The 14,736-nt window shown below is 31.2% G+C and overlaps 3 protein-coding genes across 6 annotated transcripts; all 3 read right to left on the reverse strand.

The window, feature by feature from the left end:
• Nucleotides 1–441: 441 nt before the first annotated feature.
• On the reverse strand, nt 442–5,474 carry flfl (serine/threonine-protein phosphatase 4 regulatory subunit 3 flfl). Of its 2 annotated transcripts, XM_012294892.2 has the most exons (6): nt 4,120–5,474; nt 2,355–3,953; nt 2,115–2,266; nt 1,914–2,014; nt 1,612–1,811; nt 442–1,513 (listed from the first exon to the last, which is right to left on the reverse strand). In XM_012294892.2, the coding sequence occupies exons 1-6, from the start codon at nt 4,315–4,317 to the stop codon at nt 1,427–1,429; spliced, it is 2,337 nt and encodes a 778-aa protein (XP_012150282.1). In that variant the 5' UTR covers nt 4,318–5,474; the 3' UTR covers nt 442–1,426. The 2 variants fall into 2 exon arrangements, with proteins under 2 accessions (XP_012150282.1, XP_003707347.1); XM_003707299.3 differs by having other exon boundaries at nt 1,612–2,014; nt 4,120–5,473.
• A 1,420-nt stretch (nt 5,475–6,894) lies between these two features.
• sip3 (septin interacting protein 3) lies at nt 6,895–9,630 on the reverse strand. The gene is made up of 9 exons (XM_012294914.2): nt 9,499–9,630; nt 9,296–9,388; nt 9,058–9,210; nt 8,682–8,972; nt 8,396–8,610; nt 8,104–8,321; nt 7,661–8,039; nt 7,338–7,594; nt 6,895–7,246 (listed from the first exon to the last, which is right to left on the reverse strand). The coding sequence occupies exons 1-9, from the start codon at nt 9,625–9,627 to the stop codon at nt 7,209–7,211; spliced, it is 1,773 nt and encodes a 590-aa protein (XP_012150304.2). The 5' UTR covers nt 9,628–9,630; the 3' UTR covers nt 6,895–7,208.
• Nucleotides 9,631–10,299: 669 nt separating this feature from the next.
• LOC100881553 (uncharacterized) lies at nt 10,300–14,645 on the reverse strand. 3 transcript variants are annotated; one of them, XM_076536441.1, is made up of 6 exons: nt 13,778–14,645; nt 13,539–13,701; nt 13,140–13,311; nt 12,980–13,052; nt 12,171–12,913; nt 10,300–12,083 (listed from the first exon to the last, which is right to left on the reverse strand). In XM_076536441.1, the coding sequence occupies exons 1-6, from the start codon at nt 14,471–14,473 to the stop codon at nt 10,880–10,882; spliced, it is 3,051 nt and encodes a 1,016-aa protein (XP_076392556.1). In that variant the 5' UTR covers nt 14,474–14,645; the 3' UTR covers nt 10,300–10,879. The 3 variants fall into 3 exon arrangements, with proteins under 3 accessions (XP_076392556.1, XP_003707457.2, XP_076392555.1); XM_003707409.3 differs by having other exon boundaries at nt 12,171–12,898; nt 13,503–13,701; nt 13,778–14,644; XM_076536440.1 differs by having other exon boundaries at nt 13,503–13,701; nt 13,778–14,644.
• Nucleotides 14,646–14,736: the final 91 nt, after the last annotated feature.

Raw genomic sequence — 14,736 nt, forward strand, 5'->3', positions numbered from 1 at the left:
AGTCAAAATATCAAGTAGACATTCTTATCTGGAGCTGATTTAGATCAATGAATTTATGATTTGTGATATGATGTTGGAGCATTAAAAATAAATCTTGCTAAGCATCATCATCTCACCGTGTGTTTACGCTCATCCTTTAAAAACCGAGTCATTTCTCATTATACCTTATTTATAAATCACGAAAAAGAACAAGCGAAATAATTCACTGGACACGATTAGAACGAAATTATTTCGCAAATATATATTTAAGATTCTTGTTTCTCTTTTTTCTCTTCGAGATATACAACGATACCAGGCTCTGATATTGCCCATAATAATTACGAATAATTTATACGAATAGAACAGTTTATATTTAATACTCAAGATTGCAAGACACTTTCACATATACTTTTTTTTTACATCGAGGAGTAATTGCGGACATGAAGTGCAAACTGGTAAATATACACAATTGAAATATGTTTATTGTACAATTTCTACTACTTACATTGACAACCGAAAAGCTCGTTTAAAGAACCTTAAAAGGGAACTGAATTTGTAAAGGAATCGCATATTTCTCTGATTCACCCATGAATGCTTGTTTTACAATCGTTACAAATATACATATATATACAAACTAAATACTATTCTCGTTAAACTGGATAAAGTTTCATGATGTCTGACCCCCTTTCTATGGACGGGTCCCAATTGCCCATCACACGAACAAGAAAATTGATGGATGGCAAAACAAAACACTCAGTTGTTTTTTGTGCGGTACATCATGTACTTTTACATGTATAATTATTTTTTTTCTTTACATAGTAAGTTTCTTCTTAGCAGATGTAATTATTATGACGTACAGTCACAAATTTTTCTTTTAATTATTACATGAATCTAAGCGTGTGCTTAGAAATCTCTGTTACTCGTAAGAACCACTAGGCCTGGCTAGAGTTTCTTAGCCTATTCGTGAAATAATTTCTTCTAGTACAATGGGGTGTTTCCAGACAGTGTGGAATGGACTATTTCTCGTTAAAACTTTGTTATTTTTAACACTCACGTGTGGTCATACAACAATATGCCACAATTTATCGTCATATGTTTCGTTAAAGAAAGTTCTATCTTCCTTTGTATCGCATTAGTTCATAATTCTTTTTTTTCTTTTTTTCCCCCTTAATTACATAGATTCCATTTCTCGGACCCTTCCACCCACCTGCATTCAGTATCGATGTTTTCGTATATTATGTACAACCCAACACAAAGAGGTATGTCCACCACACGATAAACACGCGTCTTCGTGCGTCCACTCACTCGGAGAGAATGATTCTTCTGTTCAGCTACAAAAGGGTTGATAACATGATTTTCTGATCGAGTCCTTTGTGCACGTAGGAGGGCCAGAAATGGTAGAAGCGATTAAAAACCACAAATTCCTCGTTCTTCCCCAGTTTGCCTACTATGACAATCTTTGTCGTTTTGGAGAAGGTGTCACTTCCGTATCCTCATCTTCTTCGTCTGAATCTCCCTCGTAGTCGACTAAGCCCTGAAAGCAAGGTTATTACATACATGTCCTAAACTAAAAAATATCAACTGCGATACGTTAAAGTTAACTTTCATCAAACAAGAGCAGGGGAACTTTACCTTTTTAAATAATGCAGTTCCAGTTTTTTCTACCGTACCAATAGGTGAATTTGGGTTTATTTCCGAACTAATTGAAGATTCGTTTGTTGTTGTTGTACTATTATTGATTTGCGATTGCTGCGAGGTAATGTTATTGTTAGCAGTGTTGTTGTTCAACACGGACTGCTGTTGCTGCTGCTGCTGATGGTGACTTTTAGAATCTGCAAGAGCAGGATTAAGTGCAGAATTTGAAGTTGATGACTGTTTCTTAGCAGAAGCCGGAGGCACAAGATCTGCTGCTGCTGCGGGTACGACCGCCTCACCCTCATCAAAGTCTTCCTCTTCGTTGAACCACATTTCCTCTTCTTCGTCTAACTGTCTCTGGTCCCTTCTGTATCGACTATTTCTCAGTATGGATGGAACACTTTAAAAAGAAATACGATATGTTACGATTGCGTTTAGGCTAAACGAACAAGAACATTCGATTATTATTAAAGTTTTTATAAAAACAAAATGTTCTTTACCTGTCAAGAGCTGCTCTGTCTCTATCCTTTAGCTTGTCTTGATGTTGTTCGTACCTTAATTTCAAAGCTTTAAATGTTTGTACATAATCGATTGCTTCTAGTTCCTTTGAAAAATTTTCAACAACGTGGGAACATAGGGATTTAATATCTTCCTACGATAAAACCAATAAATATATGTATTCAAAATATGAAATCGACCAATTTTCGAGAGAATGTTAACGATATGTATTTATTACTTACCAGTTTAATAAATTCAAACATCTCAAGAATAGCAGAATCCAATAGATTATATCTACCGTTGTTCCTTACAAATGCATCAAATACAGGTGCAAATAAATTTCCCTTAATGATGTACCTATTGTAAAATTCATCTTTCAAAGCTACAATTTTTCTCATAAACCTTAAAGCACACAGCACTAAAAATGTGTGTGTTGATTTCATTAAGACCAGTATCCGTTTGAGCAGATCTTTGTTCAATATGCAATTTTTTATGTGGTACGTATGATGCTCTACACAAAATGACAGTAACTCTAAAATCAATCCTAAAAGCTGTACTGTTCTATAATCCTCTCTTGCTGGTCGTTCTCCAATCGTGTTTGCTAAAAGAGGCGCTATTAGTGTTCCAATACTATTCTTGTAGAAGTAATTTAAGAAATCAGTCTTTTCTGATTTGTTAACGGAAGCCAACATATTTTCTGGGTCAAGTAGCAGGCGTAATACACCGGCTAATTGTACAGCTCCACCCAACTCTGGGTCACTATCGCCGACGAGTTGAGCAACTATTACATTTATCAACATTTGGTCCTGTTCTGTATTATTTATTTGTTGCAATGTATAATCTCGAACAACGCTTGGGGAATATTCCACTATATATGTCAATATATCTATACTAGCCGTTTTTGTTTGGGCATCATTCATTGCCAAGGTAATTTCTAAAGCAGGTAAAATACCAAGTGCTGTTAAAGTTTTATAAAAGGCCTCCTTCCCTTGTGGTTGAAGATTCTGCGAAAAATTACAAAACTCTTTCAAGAAAAGAACCAGATCGCGTCTCTTGCTATCTGATGTTGCCTCATCTGTTAACTGACGAAACAATTCAGTAAGAAATTTCTCGTCATCCTGTATCAGGGTTACTATTTCAACTTTGTTAAAAAATATAAAGCTACTCAATGTATTTAACATATTATCTTCAAATACACTTGGAGTTGGTAAAACTACATCCTGAATGTATTGAACTCGATACGTTTGGTGAATTTTAGCTAGTAATTCAGTATTTGTAATAGGAATTGCTTGCTTAAATCTGGCTAATTGTCGAAGATATTCCCTATGCCTCTTTGGCTCGCGCAATGTTGGCTCGTATTCCAAACACCCAACAACATCAAAAATTGTATCGTCGCTAAACATAACTTCAAACAGTGTATTCTTGTTAAGTAGGAAAATATTCTTAAATATATTGTAAAGTTGATGTAATCCTTTACTGTCCTTCAAATCTTCGCACGTATGAAATAGATTTAATAGTTTCTTGATATAACCTTCAGATTCTAAAGCCAGTGCTAATTTATCTTTCCTCATCTGAGAAGATAAGCAATTCCCTATAAGTTCATTAATATCTTCCAGTCGACTTAATTCACATGGAGGCAATTCTATGGGTGGCGCAGCATCTGACATATCATCAAACCGCTCATCTTCTGACTCTTCGACGATATCTTGAGTGATTTCAACGGATGGATCTTTTCCTTGAACTTGACATATCTTCTCCCAAATCTCATCACAGCCAGCCTTTTCTTGGAAACTTAAGGCTAAATCAAAATTATCTCCTTCTGACCAAACTATTAAAGTGTCCTGAAATAAAAGACAGATGTTGTCGTAACATTCCTACATTAAAACTATAATCTTCCTTTATTAATATTTCTGTAGCATGATAATTGTATTGAAATCGTGTGCAACTACATTTTTTTTTTTTCCATTAAACATTTAATTAAAATTAGTAACATGCAATAATAATTACCTGTTGCTTCTGATATGCAGTGTCAGGTTGTATTCTGCTTTCCAATAAAACTGAACCATCGCTCTCTGCTCTGACCAAAAGTGAAATTCCTTTTAATCTATCTACGTACGAAGAAGAAACATGACCCGTACCACGATCGTCCCATTGTCTATCAGCATTGAGCGCATACAACTTTACTCTTCTGCGTGTATCCGTCATATTGTAAAAATTAACTTATACACACTGCTCTATATTATCACCAGCTACCTAGCATCCCTTAAACGTTTACCCCTTCTTTGGCTTTTGAAACGTGTTCACAAATGTTTCTCAACTCTCTGATAAACTGACAAATGCACCAAAATCTCCATATATCGATTCGTCGATTGCTTCCTTGTAACCCATTAAGGCTTTTATATCGGTATTAATTATACAAGAGAAATGCACCTCTAAGCATACGTTTCATTTAATGTTCCGATACGTATGTACAATTGTTCCTTTCTAATTGTTTGTACAAACAAATGACATTATTGTTAATTAAGAAACACGCCATAAGGAATCTCTGTTTTTGATAACAATTAGTGTCAATCTCATAGACTTCACCAGCCTATTGTATCATCTCGGTTTTTCCACTAATTGTATAAAATATCTCATTTAATGAATTTACACGATATCAAGTTTTGTCACTAAAATTTTAACGATAAAATACGAGCGGCGAGAATCCGTCACATGCCTTCGAATTCGGTTGACGGAATGATATTGTTTACCGTAATAGATGTTTATGCGCTCGTCGTTGCATAAGCCTGATTCTTGCGCCAAGAAAACCTCTCAGAACGCGCGGGAAAACTTTACGTCGTGTAAGTTTTCGTTATCACGTGCCGCGTATACGCGATGCGAAGAAATCTTAATTGTACGCCAAATCACTCGAAAAGGCCAACTTGTTGTGGTGGAAGGTCAGGAGCAAATTTTGTTGCTGGGAAGACGGCACTCTGCGTGCTCTCTCACCGCTGTGTACGGTTCCCGCGACAAACGAAACTCGAATTAAACTCGATCCTCTTGTAATACAAATGCTCGTAAGTATACGACCGTTTAAATCAATTTCTTGCAATACGGCGATTGCCGACCATCGCAATCCTTTCGTTCTCAGTAAGCAAAATCACTCTAAAATTGACATAGACACTGAGCAGCCACAACACTACACTCCGCCATGTTAGATCACAACAACGCGCTACGGGGTTCGCCTCGTGTATCTCAAGGATTTTAGCGCGTAATATGATAGTTTGTATTTGATCAACTATTACGTCCCTTAATGTAATGTACACATCATTTTAAAAAAAGATTAAATACATAAAAATCAACTGCTGCGCGTGACGAATTAAGTAATATGACAGATATAAGTAAGATGTATTTAAATATCAAACATTTATACAACAATATTTAATACGAAATAGTACATAATATTTAACAGTTGCAAAATTAGTACCCTATATACTTGTTAAGTAATATAACATACATTTAGATAGAAATAAAATTTAATGCTACAAATTTATATTATGTTAAGTAAATAATGTATGTTTACAATAATCTGTATTGTATGTGGTCATATTAAAAATTAACATATAATTGTACTACATGTTTATATAATATGTATCTGACAAGTATGTTACCCATTTATTATTTGGTGAAATAAATACGAATTAAATGAAAATTAAATTCAAACATTAAATTATCCAGAAGAATTTAACAAAAGTAAGAATTATAAAAATTAGTCTTTCGATTAAAATTTAATATTACAATGTTTAATTGAAAGATTGCATATTCAGTAAGTGAAACACATTGTTCCATAAAAGATTTATTTATATATATTATAATATTATATATAGATATATTAATTTTATACGCAATTTGCATAATTCATACATAATTTGTACGATGTAATATATATTGTTGTTTCCCAAATAACTTTTAATTACAAAAAGTAATTCGTGTAACAAAATCTAATTGCTTTGATACATATTAGGGAGTTTGCGCATTTTTAATAAAGAAAAATAAGGTTATAATTATCTTTCGACTGATCAATAAAGTCGATGAGAATAATTATTTACTTACATTTTTATTTCATTTTTCTTTTTTATTCTTTACAGATAATCTAATTTCATTTAAAAGATATTTTTATTTATGTTTTTGCGCTTTCTCCTTATTAGTAACTGATATAAAAAAATTGTTCACATTTATACATACGTCTAAATAAAACATGTATTTCCCTTCAATTATTAAAATTTTATTTTTAAATTTAATATTCATTTTTATTGTATAATTTTGCATGAATTGTTATTTTCGTGTAAATAAAATGATAAATTATTATTATAATACCTTATAGTCATTACATCCTCAATCCTATTAAATGAATCTATGTTTATGAGAGAACTGTTATACTTTATAATGTACAGATAATATAATTTATTTTGTACTTGTTCCTTCTATATTCTTAATTGATGAATTGATGTATTTATATGGTATTATAAATAACTTTTATACAAATGTATATAATGAAAACAAAAGTATTATTAAATAGACAAATAAATTTATTACATGTAATGACAATTATCTAAAACAATTATTTTATAGTCATATTATAATGACTGACATTACCTCTCCCATGTATAGAAACAAGTATTCCTAACATGTAATAATTCATAAAATTTGTACAATAGCCTGAATATAGTACAATAAAAACTTATAAAATATTGTATGTCGTATTTTTAATGTGAAGTTAAGGGATTTAGAAAACCAGAATAATTTCTAGATGTAGATTACAGTAACAATTTAATCGATACAAAAATTATCTTGCAAAATATTTTGGAGAAATCTGTATCATGGTACAAAGTACATACATATAGGTGTACAACAAATTAAATAATTTTGAATACGTACAAAATTTTTTGGAACTGCAATTTACTCATGTTTATGAGTAAATTTTTTTCTAAAACAATATACATAAATAAAAAAAAAAAAAATTATTTTATTTTTTTCATTCAACTGATTATTTCATACATTCGTAATTATTGATATTGCAATGTAAATTTTTAATTTCAAGCTCTTGACCGTAATTGTTACACGCTCTTTTTATCACTCACATCTGCAATCAGACCTGTCATTAATTAACAAATTATACAAATTATCATATAATCTTATAAACATTTACTGTGTTACGAGCTAAGTTGAGAATTTTTGTAGCCTACGTCTCCGAAGCATTTCTTGTTCACTTGATTCCACGTCGTTCCTAACCGATGGTTCTGGATTTACATCAGTACTACTTGTGCCAGACAACGTATTCACATCATTGGAAGAATTTACAGTAGGAACATTCGTTTCAGTTTTAGCTTGAGGTTGTTCATTATCAACTTCAGAACTTGTATCTTTTGACATTCCTGGTTTTGACATTGAAGAAACATTCGATGAAACATTCACACTACTTGTTGCAGTTGGCACTGGAATGCTGTAACAATAAATATTAGAAAATCAGAACTTCGTCCAAATATTTACATTTAAATTTTGTACATACTTAGCAGTAGCAGCTGCTGTTTGGTACTGATTCATCATTGCACTGGCGGCATCTAGTAAAAGCTGAACTCTTTGTAACATTTGTATTCTAGCTTCAACAGCTTGTCTCAAATTACCCTCCATTGCTCTAAGTTCATCTTCACTCAGTTCAGTTAAATTTGGTGGTGGTGTAGGAATAGGTGGTAATGGTACCATAGTAGGAAATGGTGGTGGAAACAATGGTACTCCATTGGCTGCTAAATTTTGAAACGATGTGGAGGGAGTACTTGCAGAACTGCCATGTTGAGCTTGTTGTTGCGGCGTCGCATCCCCTGGAACTGGTTGCTGAGGAACTGCTCCTGGAGCTTGTAATTCAGCCCAAAATGCTGGTAAAACCTGAACTATATTTAACAGAATTTGTCTTAATATTCGAATACAAAAAAGAATAAATGTTACTATACATACCAATTGGATTGAACCCTGGTGCTTGTGGGGCTTGAGGTACTTGTGGCCCTGCTTGTGGTTGGTTTTGTTGCCTATTTCCTTGGTTATTGTTAACTGGTCTTAAAATATTTAAGCGGCAGGTGGGACATGTTTGTTGACGTTGAAACCATGAACGTAAACAAGCAGTGTGAAAAATATGGTTACATGGCAATTTTTTACTTGCTGCTACCATTTCTTCCCTATAATAGGAATATCAATGAAATATAAAATTACTGAAATTAATGTCATAAAGAAAATAATATACTATACTCACCTGCATATTATACAAACATTATCAGCAGCAGCTAATTCTTCTGCTGTCGCATCTGGATATAAGGTATTCATGTTTCTAATAGCTCGCCGAGACATTACAATATCATGGAAAGCTTTTTTAAAGTCTCTCATTGTGTAATACATTGCACGAAGTGCAAACAAAGGTAAAGTATATAATTTTACCATTAGTGTGACAAAAGCAATGTATAAAATAACCTGTATACAGAAGACAAAAAATTTAGATATCATGTAAAAGACTAAATAAAAGATATGATTATATTCTTTACCTTTAATAGTCCAATTATTAATTCCGTGTACAAAAGAAACACTGGCTTATTGTCCCACGGATTTTCACTTTGTAGATCTATTGTATGCAGTATATACTTTACGCTAATATTGAACACAACTGTTAAAAGAATAGCATACTCAAAACCAAATACAAGCTGTACTGAAGGACCTTTTGTGGCTGTTGTGTTATATGCATAATGAATCATAGTTAAGTTTATACCAAATAAAAGTCCTAATAATGTACCAACTCGAATGTGAAATAGCCATGTTATCACAGGACTCCTTTCCATCTGAAAAATAAAATGATGCACTGTACATGTCATATAAATAAATAAATAAAGTACACATATTGGTTTATGTATTCATTTTACTTACATAATCTACACGATCTTCTGCCAGCCAATGAAATGATTTTAAAAATAATAAAAGTGTGAATAGTGCTATGAATTTTGGACTAAAATCATCTCTGAATACTGTAAATGCTAGACAAGTTTCAGTCACAGCGTACCATACTTTTTCTAACAGATGCTACAAATAAACAATACTTAGTACAAAACTGTATACCTCATAAACAGCAGAGATTCTAATTAATTATAATAAATTAATTACACACCTCAAGTTCAGCAGCACGTAAAGTACCAAAAAATATCTTTCGAAGAAAAGCATTTATCATAAACACTAGAATTAAACCTTGTGCATAGATTACCTAAATTCGATAGAAGAGTATAAATAAGAGAATTGTTATCTCGTCCAGAATTAATTAATTAGTGAAGTTAAGAAAAAATTTATAGAAAAAAAAGAAGAATCAAAACTTACCGTCATACTAGGATTTGATTTGGTTATGTGAACTACTGTTGGATAAAATTGTTTTCTTTGATAGTAAGCATTGCCTATTACAGCACATGTTAGTGCTGTACTTATTAACATTATTCCAGCTTCCCTCATTTTTTATTAAATTATTTTTTCAGCCCAAAGGCTGTTCCTTGTAATGTAAAATATTCACTGACACTTCTCGCACCAACAATTTACGTATCAACAGCTGTAGATTCGACTAGAATCAACGAGGCGCTGCTATCATAACGAGAATATCCAAAACTATCAAGTGGCAAACAGCAAACGTATTGTAATCGAAACAGATTTTATTTAAAAATTAATTATTAAATGTTATAATTTGACAAATATCTTATTACCTTGCTAATGAGAACAATTTTATTTGACGACCAGTATATTATTTTCATGCCATAGTTGAATTATTTCGCGTTATAAACGTGTATTATTTTTATTTGACAACAGGGTCGGCGCGAAGTGGATTCAAAGCGTTCTCTAAAAATCAACTGCACGTATTATAAAGCCTACTAGTCTGTGAAAAATTTATTACACATTTGGATAATTTTTAATTTCAATTTTCATAAATTTTATAATACGTTTTAAGACTCTATGAATAATATCATATGTTAGCATTTCAAAAATTGAAACATGCACATAACTATTTATCCTTTTTTTGGCCTCGTGCAATCTTGTTACGTGGCCCTATAAATGCTCGCGCCAGCCGTATTTGACAGTTCCAAACGGGACAGATTGTCAAATTGAATTGGTTGTACGTAAATACACGTGGAATACGACAATACATTTTTTAATTTATTTCTTTATTTTCTACAAAATGTAGATTTATAATGTACTTATGTATAATTAAAACTGAAGGTGTACAATTTTGTATTTGCAAATAAATTACATACATGCTAAACAAAAATATAAAATGCAATATTATATATATAAAATTTATAATGTATTGTTTAGTTTAGTTAATATTTGTATTTGTGTAGCGTTTATAAGTCCTACTTTAAATGGCACACATTTGCAAATTTCAAATATAGCATTGCAATTAAAATATACATGTTTTACTTATTTCATATACGTAAATATATATCTCTCTGATACTACGAAGTGTAAGAATAAAAATGTATATAAACGTATAAACATTTTTAAGCAAATATCTTTGCAGGTGTTTAAAATTTTGATATTTATTATAAAGCAATTTGTACTAAATCTTATAATAACAATGTACAACAGCAGTATTTTATATTTCATAGTATTATAAAGTATCATTAAAATATTATTTAATAAGTCAACTTTAACTGCATGTATATAAAAATACTGTTTCAGAATAAAAGTTATGTATTATATTTTGTAAAAAATGTTAAGCATATCTGTTGGCAATTTTTGTTTTCAAAATACTTTTAGGACTTTGATATTTCGATGTTCCTACTTGACCAACAGCTTTTAAAGGTATTCTACGAGAATCTGACATAGGTTTTCTCATTAGTGCTTTGGCACTTTTAGGTGTTTTTACAGTTAATGGTTTCTTAATATGTGGAGTTTTACATAGCGCATTGCTATCAGCTTTGTACATACTTAGCTTTGATTCCTGTAATATTGAATTTGGAGACCCATTCTTTGCCGAAGGAGGCGTCTTTACGTTCATATTTTCTTTTTGATAATTTGTTGTATTAGTTATCCGTGGTGTAGTGGCAATTCTTGGATTAGGATTTTGAGAAATGTAGTAACACGATTTATCGCCTTCTTGATTCAAATTTGACGTTGCATTGTCTATTTCTCCTACAATCTCGGAAGATGAATGTTTCGGATTTTTATTTTTCATACTTTTATTTGACTTTCGACTTAACTCGACTCTTTCACAATTCTGTTTTACTTTGCTTCGACATTGATCGTTTGTTTTACTTAGTAAATCATTTTTTTTGTTTAAAATAGTGTTTTGTGCGTATACTTTTGTTGTACATTCATCAAACAATTTAGCCTTAGCTAAAACCATTCCAGCATTCTGGGTTCTTAATTTTGCAATCGATGCACGACCAGTTTGAGTAACTGGAGTATTTGTTTGACTGGTCGATGTAAAATATCCCTTAGCATCTTTCCAGGGCATCGTAACGTCTTTCCAACAATCAAATTTAGGAGTCAATTTAGTTGAAGCCGTATTATTCAAAACGATATTTTGCTGACTGTTCGTCTTCTTCAATTTTTCAACTTTTTCAGCTGAATATTTATTTGTATTTGTAAATTCATTACCATGGAAAGATGACACACGACGTACCGTCGCATGTGTTCGACTTTTTTTTGGAAGTACATCAGTTTCAACATAATTTAGATCGTGCGTTGTGACATGTATATTTGAATCACTAAACTTTTTACGCATATTATTTAATACTACATGTTTATCTTCTTCCCAAAAAGAAGTAGATATGGGTTTTAAACAATTATCATCCTTCATAAAATTCGTTGAAAAATATTTTTCATCACGGAGATAAGTGTTGTTCAATTCTTGATTAGACTGTAAATCCGATCCATGGGAAATATGCCATGAAGAAGTGCGTCTAACACGTTTACTATGAAAGATAAAGTAAATTAATTTTCGTCAAATTAAACTTCAAAATAAGTAAATATAAAAATTATGTATAGAATTGAACATTTACCTCATCATTCTTTCCTGTGATCTTCTTCTCAAATTTCCTATTTTTCGAGCACTTGGAGATCTAATAATTTTATGTTCACCAGATCTTCTAATTTTCAGTTCTTTACCAAGTTTCTTGGCTAAATAATCTGTCGTTACTGTACTTTCAATACTAGCCTCTTCTAAAGTTTTCTCATATGCAGTTTGTACTTTCTTCACAGAATGCGGTGACAAACCATCCTTTTCGTCATCATTTATGCATCCAAACTCTTGAGAAAGACGAGATTCAATCGCTGAAACTCTGTTCTTAATTTCTTCATATTCGCTTTTAGGTATTGTAACATATTCTTCAGACTCATTATCCACAGATGTGATTTTAACATGTGAATATGTTTCTAGATTATTTACAGTAACTCTTTTCTTAAGTGGATATAAATATACTTGATCAAAGTTATTTAAAGACTTATATTCTTCTGAATGTAAGTTTAATTGTGAATGAGATTTACCGATATCATTTTCTTTCGTTAACAAGGCCTGCTCGTCATTATCTGATAAATTAATGTTTGCATCAATAAAAACATTGTTATACTCTTTATGAAGATCATTCGATGTTTCATTATTTTTCAAAATTAATTTTAATTGTGACGAACCATCACTGTATGTTCTATGTGTTCTTTGTGAATCACATTTATCATTGACAGAACTCCATCGTCGTTCCGAATATGATTCAGAATCTTCATCACTAATTTTCTGTAAATATAAAAACTAAAATTATATAAAATATTAATAACAGTGAAGAAATTATTGATAAAATTATCTAAATAATCTTACTGGCTTTCTTGGTACAAAACGATCAAGACTGAGTCTCATTTTTTTAGATTTATCTGTTTTTTCTGCATTTCTTCTAAAATATTGTAAGTATGAAATATATTAAATTGTAAATATTGTAAAGTAATTTTATAAATTACATAGAAAATGTTTAAAGGCATACTTTTTTTTTGGGGCTGCTGGATCTGAATTGTCAACTTTCCTTTTTTTACTACCTTTAGTATTTGATGTGTGCAACAAATCACAGTTTTCAGGAACCCTTTGATTATCAGATGTATTATCATCTTCAGGCATGCTATTTTTGCCAACCATCTTTTTTAAACCATTAAATACTCCTAAATAAATGTATTCAACTCTTAATAGTTATTTACATGTTAGTACATTCTTTTATATTAGTAATTAAGTTAATAAAGCAATGAAATAATATATTTGTTAATGCAATATACAAAACTTCATTGGTGGTTATTATCATGAAATTTAAATGGCAACTAGAAAAAAATTACTATGAACAGATTCGCAGACATACTTAGATTGAGATTGGAGGCACTTAGATGTGGCTTACGTGTAAGACTTCCACTGCGGTGTTTCTTTTTTCTTGTCTTTGAATGTGTATGACTATCAGACACATTTAATTCATTATCCATACTCCCAATTGTTTCCATAGAAAATGCTTGCATTATATGATCTGGTAAAACACCAATATTGTCTGCATTTTCAATTAAAATCTACAATATTTATTAAGCATAATAAATTAATAACTTTAATTGAAAATTTATAATTGTATTGAAACAAATGCATTACTTTAACAATAACTAAGTGTAATTCCAAACGTGTTCGCACAGCAGACATAGTTACTTCTTGCAAAGGCATAATATTTGGTCCAATAACTTTAGCCAAGTTATCAATGTTCATTTTATTTTGCTGTTCATATAGAGATACTTTTTTCAAAAATTCCATGAAAAATGCCAATGTATTAAGATGATGCGGTGGTAAAAGAATGCAAGCTAATAACAATGCTTGTATACGAAATGCTTTGAGCATTGCACAGTGTATAAATAAATCATGATACATGTACGGGATTAATGGTTCTGGTAAATCTCTAAAGAAAGTTTTTAAACAATTAGCTACATCGATCGCATGATGTTTTTCTCCTAGTATACCACCATTATCTAAACAGATCATTAATTCCTTTTGTCGCAATTGTGAACCTGCTTTTCTAAATAATCCTTCTTGAGTAATAAATTTTTCTAAGAATGCAGTTGCTTGACTAAGGAAAACTGGTACATGCACAATGCCACCTGAAGATAAATTTACCACATCCAATGGTTGATAAGATAAAGAAGTTTTGAAAACTTTTTTCGAAATTTGTTTAGTTCCTTCAAGTCTTTCAGTTTTAAACATATTCTTTTTAAATCGATATTTAACCCCATAGTTTCGAAGGTCGTTGACGATTGAGTTGTATACAGCTTCTTTATGTAAAACATCGTAAATTAACATATTTCAACTTCGATACTATGAATTATTCAGTTATAAATTATAACAGAATTCTTTGTCTGTAAACTACAAATAGACATAAAAAAGTTCTCATGTTTTGTCGAATGTAATCAAACACAAATCACTCATTCAAACAGTGGTAATTTGGAGTGCGCTGTATTTAACTGATATACACTGTTACCAACTATATAGTATATACATAATCAAATTTCATTTTTCAAAGGAATATTGAATATTAAATATCCAAATAATTTATTTTATCAATA

Source organism: Megachile rotundata, chromosome 10 (assembly GCF_050947335.1).
Source record: "Megachile rotundata isolate GNS110a chromosome 10, iyMegRotu1, whole genome shotgun sequence".
Classification (NCBI taxonomy): domain Eukaryota; kingdom Metazoa; phylum Arthropoda; class Insecta; order Hymenoptera; family Megachilidae; genus Megachile; species Megachile rotundata.